The 17,599-nt window shown below is 39.0% G+C and overlaps 1 protein-coding gene across 5 annotated transcripts in view; it reads right to left on the bottom strand.

The window, feature by feature from the left end:
- Positions 1-17,599, bottom strand: part of ano2b (anoctamin 2b) — a 106,172-nt gene that overhangs the window by 83,271 nt on the left and 5,302 nt on the right. For 4 of the 5 annotated variants that reach the window (XM_032505736.1, XM_032505735.1, XM_032505734.1 and 1 more), the window contains exons 2-4: positions 11,601-11,797; positions 9,438-9,479; positions 4,594-4,977 (exon numbers count right to left, since the gene is read on the bottom strand). In XM_032505736.1, coding sequence (XP_032361627.1) covers positions 4,594-4,977; positions 9,438-9,479; positions 11,601-11,797 — 623 coding nt within the window. Of the gene's footprint in view, positions 1-4,593; positions 4,978-9,437; positions 9,480-9,592; positions 9,792-11,600; positions 11,798-17,599 lie in introns of those variants that run through there. The other variant, XM_032505738.1, reaches the window with a different exon arrangement.

The following is a 17,599-nucleotide window of genomic DNA, read 5'->3' as shown; positions in this document are numbered from 1 at the left end:
CATATAGCTTATTGGGACTCCAGGTTAAAAAGATTACGACCCAGTTGCAAGATATGAATTCAGGTGTGATTTTGTGAGAGGTCTGTGTATATTCCCATCCAATTAGATTTAATTTGGTATTGATGATGCAAAAATAATAACTAACTCCAGTGAAATTATTTGAAATTTAGATTAGGACTGGATTTAAAGCTTATTCTGGTTTCCAACTTCGGCCCAGGTGTGTCTGTTAAAACACGGACGGAGACAACTTCTCTCTGTTGATGCTTTATTATAATCAAGCATCAGTATAAACATGGGGGGGGTAGCTCTGCTATGGCTGTGTGTGGTAATAAAAGAAACAAATAACATTGTAAAAGGATACACAATGCATAGGAATCATATATGCTAGTAAATAATAACAATAAACCCACTATTAATTATATTATCTTAATGAGCAAGGACGTTCAACAATCGCCATTATATCCAATCAACAGCCAGGTGTAACCTAGGTAACAAGTGAAGAACACAAACAAGCTAACTTTTAAATGTGCCAGAACCAATACAACAACAGCCTTAAATGAACTGACATCAGTTATATGACTTACAGTTCTCAAAGATGCACAGACACAATCTCAACTGATTATCCTCCAGACAGCTAGTCTCTTTTTCTTTTCTCTCACTTTTTGTTCGTGTGCCGTGCGCGCCCGCTCGCGGAGTGAGGTGCGCGTCCGCGCTATTCACAATCCCACCTGACAGACGAGCTTTTGTTCAAAACTAAAGTAAAGAGCCAATTTTGTAAAATGTAAGGAGTAGAAAGTACCAATATTTGTGTTAAAATGTAAGGAGTAAAAGTAAAAAGTCGCCAAAAAAATAAATAAATGTACTTGAGTACAGTAACGAAGTATTTGTACTTCGTTACTTCCCACTTTTTCAAATTCAAATAGATTAAATATTTTTTTTTAAAAAAGGTAAATTATTTTACTATCTGCACACAGTATACGCTGACAAACTGCATTACCATTGACTAGTTGTATCTATATGAGTTATTAAGTACGCAGCAAACCTACAGTTATTATCAGATAGTGTTCCTTCTCTCTGCCAGCACTACCTAAAACCACATCTAGCTGATTGAAGGAGTGTAATTATCTTTGTCAATCATTTTGAAAGAGTACACCCCACTACATTTAAATGAGGGACATCGGAACGCAAGTCTTCCTCTTAATATTGGCTGCACACGACAGCAGATTCGATCTACCCCTCAATTCATGAGATGGGATAAAGAGCTTTCAGTCAGTCAGCTAATCTAATCCTGGTTTAGCTTCGCGGCCAACAATCTGATTAATACTAGCCTGCAGATCGCACACACTGCCAACTGGCTGCCATCCAACACACACACACACACACACACACACACACACACACACACACACACACACACACACACACACACACACACACACACACACACACACACACACACACACACACACACACACACACACACACACACACACACACACACACACACGTATTTAGCAAAATAAGTATAACACATGCCAAACCCAAATACTGTACAGTGGTATGGCACTGTAAAAGTCTTTCTATCCTGCATTTAACATACAGATAACTCTTCTCTGAACATTGTGAGCCAATTTCTAATACTCAGTTTTAGGGATATAACAACTCACAAAATGGCAAGACCATTCCTTGCAGCTTGCAACAGCTGAAGCGAGAGACACTCCCAACTAATTCCTCAGAGTGTTAGTGCCCAAGTGCAGCAGAAGTTAATTTGGTGACAAGTGGAACTTTAACAATAACTAAATTTGTACAACTCTGTGGCTGTGATCCTGCAGCCCCACTAGAAGAACACAGAGCACACTGACTGTTTGTCTACACACACACACAGGTTGCTACGTAACACAATCACATCGAAGCAATTTGTACATGCCAAAACAAAATGACCAGTTTCAGGCTAAATTAGCGAATCAACACAAAGAGGTCGCCACAGCAGCTGTGTTGGATACAGCAACTACAATTTACGCCTGCCAGCTCACATGAAATCGCCAGGCGGTCGTGTGGATTCCAAAAAAACAGTTTAAATTGTACCAAAGGTGAGTTATATTCAGTATACTGCCATTTAGCAGTGTAGGTCATATACTGTATAAAAGAAATTAAAAACAAACACTATAAATGTGAATTTTTCAGAAGAACATGAACAGAGCTCAGAACTGAAACCAAACTGTATTCCATTATGTGCGTGTAAGTAATTACATCTTATGAGAAGATACAATAAAAACATAGGGTTAGGGTTAGTTAGTAAGAGCTCTGATCAAATCTCCTAAGCTTATCAACTTTGGTCAATTCTAGTCCTGTAAAATGGCTTGTTAAATATTTATATTTTGGGCATGCATGGTCTGACAATCACCACTCTTACAGATCCACACTATTGTCTGTAAACATTGGTGGTTAAAGCTTTCCTTTGTCCTAGAGATGTTTCGATACCAGTATATGTATCGTCTCCGATACTGCCTAAAACGCTGGTATCGGTTTTGAGAAGTACTGGAGTTTATACACCAATCCGATACCACGTAAAAAAAAAAAAACTAAAGAAATTCTACATTAAAAGTAGTTTATTTATGTTCTTTTTCCATTATTACTGACTGTCCAACTGGATAATAAAAGAAAATTCTGTGGCATTCATTGTTTGTGTTTAATCATGTTTCACAAAGAGTTTAACCTGAGCCAAGCCGACAACAAAGATAGAAATCATATCATATCCATACAGGGATAGTAGCATTCAGCTGTTAAAACATAATAAAATATATGACACATTGGTATTGGATCAGTTCATGTATCGGAAAGCAAAAAAATGGTATCGGACCATCTCTACTTTGTCCTTCTGTCCGAAATGTTCCTGGACAGCAGAACAATGCAGAATGACTCATGTGACTTGATTTTTTTCTCCATTGCTCAGGTTTGCAGGTTTGGTGCAGCCTCCACCAACTTATGCATTTTTTGTGTTGCCCTGAATACAAGACATTTCTGACTTGACTTAAGACAGGGCAGTTGGATATAATTTGTTGATTTGCACCATAGGTACTGAAGATACTAGGGGTGGGGAAAACAGTTGATTCTTAGATGAATCGCAGTTCTCTCTTGAAAGATTATGGCTTGATGCATAAAAGTCACAAAACGAAAATTTTAAAACTAGAAAATAGTTGAAGTAAATGTATCTGTTTGTTTTAACCTTGGCGTATTACACATACGCTATGTTTTAAAAGTAGCAAGTAGACACAGTGAGAAAAAATAATATAGTAATAAAAGCTTTTGATGCATCATGATGCATCGATAATCATGCTATCATTGCATCTTAACCCTCTGAATAAGAATCCATGTTTGTGCCGGTACAATTTGGGTGCTCTGAAGCTAACACACTTTTATGTAGTTTTTCTGTTATTTTGTCCAACAGCAGCAAGGTGACGAAGGAAGGCTGAACATGGTGCATGAAAAAATGGAAATAAGAGATACATTTCAAAGTTTAACAGAAACCTCCTTGTGACACTAGGCTCTTGCTGGTGTAATAGCCACCTTATAACCTTGACAACGCATTGAGTCTCACCCACCTATTTCCCCTACCATCTGAGCCAGGTGCCTATGTAGGCGCTCACCTTAAATAGCTCAAGACAGAGTTACATCAGATCCTGTGTTAGGGTTTATCTTTAAAATCCTGTAAAGTCGGTAAAAACTGTAGCATCTAGTCTGTATATCAAACCAAAGCCTGCTGGTTACTGTCTGAAGTTATCCTGATTACTTCTGCAGGTATTGTGACCAAAAGGATTAACCATAATTGTTCAACTTTAATAAAGAACAATGCTTTTTCCAAATACCAGTCGGCAAAAAAAAGTTGGAGTCTGCATTGGCATCACTCTTGCTCCTACGGCCTTTCTCTTTATACATCCATGGTCTTTCCATTCCTGTGCACGAGCACAAACGTTATAGTGCTGCGTGACTTGGTTCGAACCTTAGTTTGTTTCCCATTTATAGAGCCAGGGTATCCTGTGTAAGAACACAGGATTTTCGTTCAGCGATATTTGCTGCATTTGACAAAAAATTGTATTGGTATTTGAATCGCAGACTCGGGGAGATCTCTAGATCACTGAGTAGAGTGTTTATCCATTGGAGGCAGTCTTGGCAGTGGACCGGGTTCAAATTCGAACGGCAGTCCTTCACTTTGTGTCATCCCCTTTCCGGTCTGTCTACACTATCTAATACAAAAATAATTTTAATAATACTTTAACCTTTAAAAGGAGGTTTAACTGTCAACTATTAACCAATGTCCTTGATTTTAAGAGATTTGTTTATATTTATTTTTTAATGACAATAAAAACCTTCATCCTTGAGTACAATGGTACTTTTATAATTTTACATTTATACATTAAATGTTCCTAGCTTCCATACAACTGGTTTCAGACTAGGGTTGCTGGTCAGCAGTTTTCCACAAGGATATTAATCCGTCAAAAGAAGAGTTCTCACCAAAATCGTCACTCTCAAATGCATTAGCACACAGTAATATAACTTGGAAAGTAAAAGATGTGTTGATCCAGTCACACTCACCTCTCTGTCTCTCTCTATCTCCAGACCAGCCTCCAGCAGGTTAGCCTCAAATTCCTGTCTGATTAGATGCATCTCATGGTCAGCAGGCTCTGTTAGCTCATTCCCTCCTGCACCACCAAGCTCCATGAACACTTCGCCGACACACCCAGACCCCACTCTCGGTATGTGGCCTCTTCCTGCTGTTGGATCTGAGCTCACAGAAGGTGCAAAGTTGCCATTGGAAACAATGGATAACCTGTCATGTGAAACTGAGGCACTGGCACGAGATCGTATGGAGGCGGGCCGTCGATGATGAAAGACCAGAACGTAGTCAACTTTTCGTTGGCCATCGGAGAAGTAAAAGCCTTCTGCACTGCCCCTAGGGCTTGAAAGTGAATCCACGGCCTGAAGGGAGCCAAGAGAAATCAAAAATGAATGTAAAATATAAAGTAGAAATACATGGCTGTACTTTACAAACAATAGCAGTAGCACTATAGCACAAACCATTGAAACTGCACTTTGATTGAGGAAACCATTATCTCCGTCATACTCTCATTTCTTTACAATAATCATTGCAAGGCATCCCACTCCCTTTAACAAATACACACTGTTTAAGGACAGCATACACAAAACCTTTACGCAGCAGAGGGGTTATGTAATAACCGTTTGAATGAACTTAAGCATCTACTGCACTGTCAGCACAAGCAAACAGAAGTGGCTTTTGGCAGGTTCTCAAAAACACTGAAGTGAGAACCTTCAGCAGTAGAGTGGGCAGCCAGCTCACCTTTGGCAGTTTTATTCTTTATTTAGAATAGGGAAAGTAGAGAGGGAGACTAAACATGGAGGACACAAGAGGTAACACTATAGGCTCTGGGCATGAGAGATCTTTTTAATTTATCAGCAGGACAGGTTTTAAAATATGGTGTTGTGCATTTATGCTAGGTTAAATTCTACTCTATTCCCTTAGTGTCTACGTGTGTGTGTCACAGCTATATGGCTATATTGGATTTTTGTTGAAACACTAAATAATGCAACGCCACTTACATCAATTAAATGGATATTATTTTTCAATCTAATTTATGTACGTGACATTGCAATATTTGGCCCATGTCACACATGAATTGTCAAGCTTAGGTATCCCACAAATAAGACCGTATTAGCTTAATTTCTAACCTATTTTGTTACGGTTCATCACTATGAGCAACGCCCTTCACATTGTCATTGAATCCATTGGTAGTGTAAAATATCAGTTATAGACACTAATAATATTTTATAACCTAGCTAGCAAACAAGCTGCTGTAATCTCACACTATGGCATGGTAGCTACATATGAATCTGTGGCAACTTCAAGCCTTTCATACTGGGTATCAGGGATCACCATGACAGTGTCAGTTGAATGATCCTGTGGGCCTAAATTGTTTGTGTGCACTTTTTAAATGCTTCACCATTTCCCTGTAGCCAAAAAGCAGTTTGGGCTCTTACTGAGTGGGCCAACTTTGATTTTCAATTCTGATTTCATAGTGCTGGACTGCTTGGTATTCACTACATGTCTAAAACATTAGAAAATGGAGCTTACAGGATTCACTTACTGGTCCTGGCTGTCAGTCAACGGGAAGTTTAGTTTGGATCTGGATGTCATTGAAATATGGCCACATGCTTTGTTGGTTCCAATGCCAGATTAGCTCAAATATTTAAAAGCCCCGCAGGCACCCTTGGTCCTCCTACACAGATCTTTTAATTTATTTAGACTAATCTAAAGGCGTGCACTCGGGGTGCCCCCTTTTAGTCGTTTAGTCGACAAATGGGTCGTTTTGGTCTTAGTCGACTAAAATGACCTATTACAATGAACCTTATGAGCACATCTCAGGTAAACTGGGCAATATGTTGATGTTATATTGATATTGTGATTGAAGACCATATATCGTCTTAGATTTTAGATATTGTAATATGTAAATATCGTAAATGGCTTAAGTGTTATCTTCTGCTGGTTTTAAAGGGTGCATTACAGTGAAGTGACAACATGCTGTTATCACAAACTATGCTTCTATGAAACTATGAGAGAAAAAAAATGAGAAAATCGTGTCCCTGTACACGAATCAATAGATTAAATAATGTCACCATTTCACAAACTGGCACAAGACTGGGCTGAAAGTGATGTCCTTTTCTGAATTTAACAGACTGTTCTAGCTGTGTATTATTTGTCTTTACCTACTTAGTCATTATATCCACATTACTGGTGATCATTTATATGAAATCTAATTGTAAAGACATTTTGTTAAAGCACCAATTGTCAACCCTACAATATCGTCACAACATCAACATCGAGGTATTTGGTCAAAAATATTGTGATATCCGATTTTCTCCACATCGCCCAGCCCTATTGAAACACAAGATAAAAAGTGGTGCTTTTGCATAATTCTTTTAACAGATCTGTTGATTAAATCAACTCCTTGATAATCGATAAAACCATATTAGTGGGAGAATTTATTTAGTCGTGGGCAGACCTCATCTGCACAGACTGTGCTTGATTGATATCTTCAGTGCATACATTGTTAGTTGTCAACTATTAAAGGGATAGTTCGGAGTAATTTCACCCTAGGGTCCTTTGGACCTTGACTGTTGACCCAAACACTCCTCCCAGAAACTTTGTTCCCTTGGTCAAACATTAGGAGACATTGGGCTATTAGCTGAATGCCTTAGTGCAGGCGCTAATGGCACCAAATGTGCATCTTGTAAAATACCCCACTTATAATTCCTGGAATGGTACCAAACTTCTACAGTAGTACAAATAGGTTACGTACCCATAAAAAGAGGCATTGGAAAGTTTGTAAGAACACCAGGAGTTTATTTAAATGGAACTTGCCTTGTGGCTTCTACTCTCTGCTGCTAGCTAGCTCTCAGATTCTCCTCCATTAGTTTTAGCTCCTTGTCCGTGTATTCAGGCTCAAATGAGTATAGCAACCTTCAAAACTGAGCCACTCATTGTCAATCATCGTCTATCTCATTCAATGTTAACCTCAAACTCTGCCATTTTGTTAATCTCTTCTGTTCTCTAGCTTCTTGCTCCTACTTTTCTGGTAGTAATAGATGTCCTGCTCATGATCTCGCGAGATCCTGCACAGAGAATCTATTGCTACATCTATCTGAGTGGCTCAATTTCGAAGGTCGCCCTACCTATTCAATGCTGAATACACGGACAAAGAGCTAAAACTGATGGCGGAGAATCGGAGAGTTAGCTAGCTAGCAGAACTTTTAGCAAAGAGAGGAAGCCACCAGGCAAGCGCTATTTAAATAAACTCTAGGTGTACTTACAAACTTTCCAATGCCTTGTTTTATGAGCACAGAACCTATTTGTACTACTGTAGAAGTGTGGTACTATTCCGGGAATTATTAGTGAGGCAATTTACAAGATACACATTTGGTTCCATTAGCACCTGCACTAAGCCATTCAGCTAATAGCGCTAACTTGCCCAATGTTCGACCAAGGGAAAAAAGCTTCTGGGGGAAGTGTTTGGCAATTCATCTATTCTAATAATCGTTTAAATCGGTTTAAGTAACTTTTCATGAAAAAAGTAAAAATTCTCTGATTCTAGCTTTGTAAATGTGAATTTTTTTAGTTTCTTCACTGCTCTGTGACAAAAAAAAGACTGAATATCGTTGAGTTGTGGACAAAAGACATTTGAGGATGTAATCTTGGGCTTTGGGAAACACTCATTACCATTTTGTTTACCATGTTTTGACATTGTAGAGACAAAACCACTAATTGATTAATCTAGAAAATTAAACGACATATTGAATCAACAATAAAAATAGTCATTAGTTGCAGCCCTTCCTTTATCAATTTCATTTTTTTTCCATAGGCTGTGTCCAAAAATCCATATTGACTACATTTAATTTTTGCCATTTTAATTTTAATGTCTGTTTTATCAGTGTAGAAACACCCCGAACAATTTCCACAATTAAAAAAGCATTATCCTTTTTTTTTAAACAAAAAATCTTACATGTATGATTAATACCACTCGTTATAGAGTCCTCAACCGAGTGTTTATTACGGTAAATAATAAATGAGTGAACCTGGGAGTGATTTCAGACACACCTATGGAGTTTGGTGACACATTATTCCCAGCATCGCTCCGCCCAAATGAGGTCTAATCAGCTCACACCTGGGGTGTGCAAGTTCTTTAAACAACAAACTGAACAGACAATAACGGTTCCTCGTGTCAAAAGATGGCAAGAAATAAAAACAATTGTCAGATTTTGAATATCTTGAAAACATAGCAGCAGTATACTGCCAAGTAAAATAATATTATCCATTGGAAGTTGTAAGAGTTCTCACCCGCAGATATACGTGATGTAAGCTAAGCTAAAGTAGGCCTACACGCAATGGCTGCTACCCTCAAACTTCTGGAAGTTTACCAAAGGGTTCCTGTTTGCGTCTTTATAAAGAACAACGTACAGTACAGGAAGAATTAGGCTACCATTTGGTTTTGCCTAGCTAGCTTCAAGAAGGTTCCCAGATAGTCGTGTTGGTTAAAGGTTAACAAACGTTCCTGAAGGGTGGCCAGAAGGAAGAAAAAAAAAACGAAATCTTTTACAGAACCTCACCTTTCTGCTGCTACCATAAAACATTTTAACGTGTTGTCATGTTTTATTACGTGTGTCAAATTGTCTCCAACACAATAGTATTAACAGAAACAGATTCTAAACACTGGTTTAAGTGTGCTGAGTTTGCAACCAAACTGTAAAACGAGTATTGCAACTATTACAGTGGGTCGTTGACACAGATTGGTCACAGGTGTAGCTAATTAAACTCAAGGCAAAGACAAGAAAACAGAGTGTTGGCGGATGGATACTGGTGTACTTACTGGGATTTTGTCTTCACTCGGGGTTATCTGCATGCTGTTGCGCTTTAAAGACACACAGAGAAGTAGAATAAGAAAAAGAAGAAGATGATGAAGAAGAAGAAGAGTGAAAGTTGGCGGTTTTCGCAGAAAAAAACAGCCCTATTTATCATCAACACCTTCATCCCCATCATCCCAAAATGACACCGGAGGTCACTCCAGTTAGTCCACAGTCCAACAGCGGCAACGGCTCATCCACACCAGGGATTATTGTTTTGTCAAAGAAAGCTGTGTCCGCTGTATAAAGCTGCGCATTTAGACTCAGCAGCCTGATCGCATGCTGGTGATAACCATCTATCCCACTGTGTGATCTGGAGGCTGCCTGCGCGCCGCCGGCGCTTTTGGCACGGAGAATCCCACACTGTAAAAAATGTCTGTCTTCAATATGTTATTTGGTCTTGATGCTGAGTCCCTAAAATGTCGTTTGATGGAAATTTAAATAATTAGTAGCCTACCACTTAATAATAACCATTACTAATGAATGGTGAATTGATAATTGATTCAACGTTACTTAAGTTATTTAACAATGACATTATAATTCATTTTTACTAGTGATTAGTAATACCATAATGTATGTGATTTTAACAGTCTATTTTTGGACACATGACATTATATATATTATAGTAAGTTTTCATTTGTTCAGTTAATGATTAATGATTTGTAAAGCTCATTGTTAGTAAACCGTCAATAAACATTATTTGGATGCTTGATTATAAAGTTGAAACTGGTGATTTTATTACTTTGTAAATGTTTGGTAAATACTAAAAGCTATTATCAGCTCACAATGATCAAATAATCATCATGTTTATAGATCCCCGAACAAAGAGTGAGTTTTGTTAGGCTACTTGATGCTTTATAAACCATTTCTTATCCATGGAATAATTATTAAAGGGATTAGTTGCAACTTAATACTACTAGCCATCCAAATAATGTTAATAATGGTTTACAAAACAATGATAAACCATTGAGAAAGTACCTACATTTATAAACCAATTATTTTAGAATACACTAAACTAGTAATACAGTAACATTTATTATAGCATTATTGATCATTAGTAAACATTATAAATCCTTATCGTATTGTTTGTTGACAGTAAAATAACTATTAACCAACATTTCATTAACTTTCAACTTACCATTTACTAAAGATGGTGTTGCCAAATACTTTCTAGTGTGGTTTCACTGGTTTTTAGAAGTTTTGCCTGTTTCTGAAATATCTCAAATGTTATATGATAGTAAAAAAACAACAACTTGGTTTGCAATAAATTGTGAAATTATTTTACCCTTCCCAACAGCGTTATTTCCTATTTTATGATTAAAAAAATGTGTCTTATGCTCTTTAAAAAGAGAGGTTATGGTGGATATTTTTTGCAGTGTGGAGAGAGGAAGCAGCCTTGGTTTAGACAGCCCACTGATGTCACTTTGAGAGAGACCTGTGTTTTTCTAATAGCTACACCGTTAGCACGGAAGCAATATAACATGCATTTGGAGCATTGCTGTTGTCCCAGGATTATATTTCTGTTTTCCTCCAAGGAGCATTTTACAATATATCATTTTACACTCAATGACACACACACACACACACACACACACACACACACACACACACACACACACACACACACAGAGAAAGATACCTTCTGAGGCACTGCTAACCCCAGGCATTACCATTACCATTCTAATATCAGCCTAAATCCTTAAGTCTTTCCCCTAAACTAACATTAACCTTGAACTCACGTGTTAACGCTTTTTCCTCAAACTCAGGTTGGAGTCGGTTATTCTCCCAGATCACTCAATTTCAACTTTTATTCTGAAAGACTACAAGAATAAACGTCTTGAAAACTAAATGAGAACAGCTTCCTCCATCATCACCATAAAAAGATTAGAAGTCATGAAGAGTTTCTTTTTTATTTTGTGCTAAATCATAAAGTGATGCAATGCTATGCAACACAGTACCCATGCAGGAAATATTACATGATTAAGTTGTTTTTGCAAGATACCACTAGCGTGTATGAGCAGGCTTTATCCTCAAACTGGTTCCCAAAAGTACATTATTACGTTGTTGTTAGTGTTGGTGTTTTGTTTTTTTACCTACACACATTTCTGTGGCCCTTTTTTTCTTTTTACCTGTAACAAAGTTTCTGATTCCTCAGCCCAGGATTGTTCTTTATAAGGAGCAGGCTCCAGGATGCTGTGGGACATGGGGTCCAGTCCCATGCTGGACATGTCCTTGGTCAGATTATACAGGCCCTCGCTGTGGATGGACGAAGACTCGCTGATTGCTGTAGCAACTCGCATGAAGCTCCCAATATTGGTCCATGATCCTGGAAAACAATTATTTTGGAAAAACAAATGATTATAGAGTGTGGTCTAGATCTACTCTATCTGTAAAGTGTCCTGAGATAACTCCTGTTGTGATTTGACACTACAATAAAGGCTTATCTTATCTTATCTTAGATATATCTGCACAATTTTGAAAGTTTAAAAGGAACTTGTTTGCCCAATATTGTGTTTTTGTGACGTCAGTCACTGAAACTCCACATGGATGAGGTGAAGAGGGACATCTATAGACAGTGGGTCCAGTTTACTCTGGGTAGATATTTCCCACCAAGGACCAACAGAAGTAAAACAGTGGAGACTCTAGAACATCTTGGGTGATTCAGCTGTATTGATTCAGGTGTATTTTCACATCTCGTCCTGTGCAGCTTTCTTCTGTTTATCCAGGCAAAGTCAAGCAGCCGTGCGGAAACTTCCAAAGCTTGCTTCACATGGATGCATCTCAGAGCTGTCATAAAATGAACATAAAAAGAGAAGGTTCCTCCACCACAACACGATTCAGACAACAGCATGACTATAAATGTAATGTTCACACATTTGGATAAAAAGATTTGCCAGCTGTCAGTTTGCAAACAATTAATAAAAAGAGAAAGAAGATTGGTATTACTCTCAGATCTGCCCAGGAGATGACATCCAACAGACAGTTAGGGTGATGGTATGGGTGGTTTCTGGGTTTTTAGGGTTCTGTCTTGTCTCCTAGTGGTTGTGTCTTAGTTTCCTTCCCGATTGTGTGTGGTAGTCTGTCTTGTGTCCCCTTGTGAGTGTCGGCATGTTCTGTTTCCTGTATATGTTGATAGTCTGGTTTCCTGTTCTGTCTCGGCTTGCCAAGCTTTACTTTTGCCTGTCTGATTGTCCTGTCCCGCCCTAATGTGATTCCCCTGACGTATCACCTGTACTTTGTTACCTTGTTACTTCTTATATTTAACGTCTGTGTTCCCTTTGTCTCTTGTTAGATCGTTCTTGTGTTTGTGTTCCCGTCCGCGCCGCCTCCTGACTGAGTGTTTGCCGTTTATTCCTGTTCCTGTTACCCGTGAGTTCTCCCTGCTGTTGTTCCCTGTTTTTCGTCTCATCTTTTGCCCTGGACCCTTTTTGGATTTCTTTCGGATTTGGCTGTTTGGTTTTGCTCCCTGTGTTTTTCTTGGACTTCCCTGTGTTTTTCTTGGATTTTTTTGTTAATAAATGATTGTGTACCTGCTCCCGCCTGCCTCCCTCATCTCTGCTTTTGGGTCCTCATTCCTACTCGACTGGAACAGTTAGATTAGTTTAGCTTAACACTGGAAACGGGCAGCAGCTCTCTCCAAAGTTAACATGATCTGCCTACCAGCACCTTTAAAACTCAGTAATTGGCATTTATATTTCATTTCTTTAATTAAAGAAATAAAGGAAATGCTGTGTAAAATATGGAGGCTCCGTGACGTCACCCATAGGTTTCTGAGGAGCCAAAATGAAGCTCAAAGCCGGCGGCTCCCGGTAGGTCCGGCCGTCGCCATCTTGGCAGTGCCTGACATCTCCTGATCTAAAAACGGGTGAAGAGGTGAGAGAGTGGACGGAGCGGATGCGGGCCGAATGAAGCCTCCAGTCGGCTCACCTCCTGTGACGGCAGCCCACCTGTCACCCAAAGCGACACCCCCTTAATTATGCATAACTTTGAGCTGAATATAATTAAAATGGGTAAGTTATAAATAAATTCAACCCCCGTACAGTTGTCATGAAGGGGGAAATTAGCTTTAGAGACCAGAAATTCTTTTTGTACTAGGCTGTAAATATGTTTCATTCTTCTGTGGACCGGGCCACAGATATGAGTGAGGTCCTTCTAATTTCAATTCAATTTTATTTATAGTATCAATTCATAACAAGAGTTATCTCAAGACACTATACAGATAGACCACACTCCAGAATTTACAAGGACCCAACAGTTCTAGTAGTCTCCTCCAGAGCAAGCAACAGGGCGACAGTGGCGAGGAAAAACTTCCTTTTAGGCAGAAACCTCGGTCAGACCCAGGCTCTTGGTAGGCGGTGTCTGACGGGCCGGTTGGGGTTAGAGTGAAGAGTGGCAATAACAAAAATAGAAAAAAATAGTAGTTTGTAGCAGTTCTTTGTAGTAGTTCATGGCATAGCAGGACGCTGTGCGGCATTACAAGACTACAACTATATATACACACACTGTGTATATATATATATTCACATATCTATATACTTACTATACTTTAAAGATGCACAATTTGTCACATTCAGTGGTGTAAAGCAACAGAGTACATTTACTCAAGTAGCTAAAGTACAGTTTTGAGGTACTTTCCATTTTGCTACTTTAGACTTCTACTTTACTCTGTCAGAATGAAGTATTGGGCTTTTACTGCACTACATTTATTTGACACACAAAAACCTATGATGCAGCAGTAGCCCACTACACTACTAATCTACCCACTAATATACAGTACAACGTGTCTAAAACCATTAAAATGCTCTTACATGTATACACTGGTATTTGCGAGTGGTAAAAGCAGCAGAATATCTCCATTCTGCACAAGGAGTACTTTTATTATTGTTACTTTACATTTTGTTGATGACAGCCTAATTCTTTACTTCAACTTTAACATTTTGAATTCAAGACTATTTCACACCGATGTCTGTCTCATTGATAGCTTTCTGTTTCGAGCAGTTTTACGTCATTCAGATGCAAAATGATGAAATGATTACTGGGGTCTTGACCTTGGTGGCCTCCTAGCTGGCTTTGGGAGCCAGCCTCAAGTGGCCATTGGTTTTATTTTTTTTAGACCTGGAGGTTGCCTCTTGGGTGGTCTCGCATCGTCAGACCTCCCATCCCGGAATGCTTTGTGGACTAGCCAGACCCTCCTCCACAGCGCTGTGGAGAAAGGTCTAGCAATGTGAAACTACCCAAGAGGCAACCTCAAAAACTAAAGCATTCTGGAATGGGAGAAAAACATGCTCTGGTTGACCGGCATGTGTTTAAACCAATCACAATTGTCTTAGGAGGTGCCTCTGCAAAATAGCCTTGTTTTGGCGGAACATGTAAATAAGGTTAGGCGGGCTCTGGAATTAAAATGGTTATCGAGTGTTTGATGAGAGAAAAAAACAAAATCAATAGAATTTGATTGTTGGTTCTAGCTAGGAGGATGTTTCTTAAATTGACCGGAGTTTAAAATGCCGACACAAAGCAAGCGGAAGGTTAGGGACGTCCAAACAAAAATGAGGGTCATCTTGCGGAGCCCCCGGCAGCATGATAAAGACTACCGCTTGGGTCATACAGAGGGTTATATGTTGGGTTAGTTTTTGGGCAGAGTGCAGTGACTTCCTGAAGTCTTGTCCTCAACCAGGGAAGGATTCAGGAAGAAGCTCATTCCGGCTATGAATCAGATAAAAACAAAAATATGTAGGCTATCAATTTAATGATTGAATAAAGTAGTGTCTCCTCAATTATAACTTGTCTCCTACTAGTTGTACTACAGCACTTATTTTTAAAAATAAGCATATGCTTATTTATGAAAATATATTTGTATCTCTTTTCTGTGTTGTAGTTTGTAGACCGTCACAAAGCATTCCTTGGAGTATCAACACAGGAAATAAACACAGCTGAATTAGTACAACTTTGATGCATTTCTGCATCTACAGCAGTCAGATTCACTGTGTTCACACAGAAGGAATCACTGCACATGGGTAGGCACTTTTAAGTACATTTTGAACATGTTTAGAGGCTAAAAACCCGTTTAAAACTTGCCCTGTTTGAGCCTGTTGTGTGCTAACTCTAGCAGGAGGATAACACTGTGCAGGTAGCACCGATTGGTTTCATTTTTCTCTCTACTGACAGAACTCCACATTTACAAACAACAGAGCTACGTGTTGGAATCAACCGGAATTCTCCTTTAATTAGTGAGCTTTAAAATGGCTGGTCGATGTTTTGTTTGGACAGAGCCAGGCTAGCTGTTTCCCCCTGTTTCCAGTCTTTACACTAAGCTAACAAGAAACTGGCTGTAGCCACATGTATTCAACAGGCAGATATGATAGTGGGGCTGATCCTCTCATCTAACTCCTGGCGAGAAAGCGATAAAAACGTGTTTCCCAAAATGTCAAACCATTGCTTGGAACAACACGACTGCAGTGTCTACTGTAGAAGTTCTTGTTTCCCAGTTTGGTCTTTCTATAATAATATAATATTGGAAAGACTATACACACGTAAGCTGTCCTGTAAAAACACCTACTACACAGCTCCAGGCGGGGTTCCTTACTTAGAGAGAAAAGAGCCTTGACATCTGTCATTAAAAGAGTAGAGAACGTTACTCATCCCTTTTCCACGTAAGGGTGGAGATTTGATGAGTTTCTTTAAGACGTCTTGGTCTCCAGACTTGTGGATCATCATTTTCAGCTATTGTGCCTTTTGTTATTTGTAGCGCCACGTATGCAAAGTGCCCTAGTGAAGCTTTGTTTCACACTGTGCAAATTGATGTGTGTGTCAGTCAATCACAAACCCTGTGTCAAAGCACTTCACAAAGGACAAGCCTACGTGAAGCCAACTTCTCTACAGTCAGTCTCGAAACACAAAGCACTCAGTATAATACAAGGAAAGAAAAATGCACAAGACGGAAAATATTGCGAATGGGGAAAAAGTCTTTTTTATTTTCTACACGGTGCACGGAAGGATAAAACAATAAAAACAGCAGCTGATTACTTGTTGCTCAGCCACTGTCTATATTGAGGACTGTGATTTTGTTCAAACTGTCCTCCCCTCAGGAAGTTAAAGAGCAGGGGTGACAAAATACACATTGCTCCATCTTTATCAATACATCTGCTGCATTGTCAGGAACCGCAACAGATTGCCATTTTTTCTCCATAATAAGGTTACTTTGTGTGTGTGTGTGTGTGTGTGTGTATGGTTATTTTAGGGCTACCGACCGCTGTAGCCATAGTAACGCACCAGGCCACGTGCTGTGCTCTCATTTCAGCACCATGGACAGCTCTCTCCATTTAAATTTTTCTTTCTCTCTCTCATCCACACATCGGCTGTAACACTTAAACGTACTGTACGAGCATGAGCCAGGTCAAGAGGGGGAAATATTTTCATATTGTCTCTATTGAAGCATTTTGGGCCTATAAGGAAATGTTTCTGTTCCTCACAGCTCACTTGACAGCGACACAGTTGCCTGGAGGTTAGAGAGGCTGCCCTGTAACTGGAAGGTCGCCAGTGTGAATCTGGCAGGAGGGGAAATGAATATGAAAATCCTTCATGAATAAATATAAAGCAGGGCAGCACAGAAAAACATATCAAAACAAAGTATAAAATGGAATAAACACATATACTATGTTCACTTGGAAGTAGGTTTTATAGCCTCTTTAAACACACTTGAAATACGTGCTTTTCTCACCTAAATGTTTTACCAAATGTGATACAGTTCCCATATACGTTGGCCCTCTGGGATGTGCCTGAGGTCATTGGGAAGTTAAAACTCTCAATTTTTTTTTCCTAGTGTCAGTGTGACTCTAGGCCTTACTGACACAGAGCTAGAGAAGTTAGAATGGAGAATTTCTATTTCTGTCCAAGTAAAGCATCTGTAAAATGATTAAAAACACTACTGTAAGCATATTACATGTTCTACACACAAAACCAGTACCACAGCCACATGTCTCAACTTAATTCAGAATAAAATCCAAAGAAAAAACACTCAGAAAATGGATATTTTATGAAGTTGTTTCTACAGATATGTATGTTTGTCTTTCTTATTTCCTTTTGAAAAGTGCATAGAAAAAAAGCCAAAAAAGTGCAAAATACAAAACTT

The sequence above is a fragment of the Etheostoma spectabile genome, chromosome 23, assembly GCF_008692095.1.
Source record: "Etheostoma spectabile isolate EspeVRDwgs_2016 chromosome 23, UIUC_Espe_1.0, whole genome shotgun sequence".
Taxonomy (NCBI): domain Eukaryota; kingdom Metazoa; phylum Chordata; class Actinopteri; order Perciformes; family Percidae; genus Etheostoma; species Etheostoma spectabile.
The sequence above is the reverse complement of the archived record's forward strand: the minus strand, read 5'-3'. Positions and strand labels throughout refer to the sequence as shown.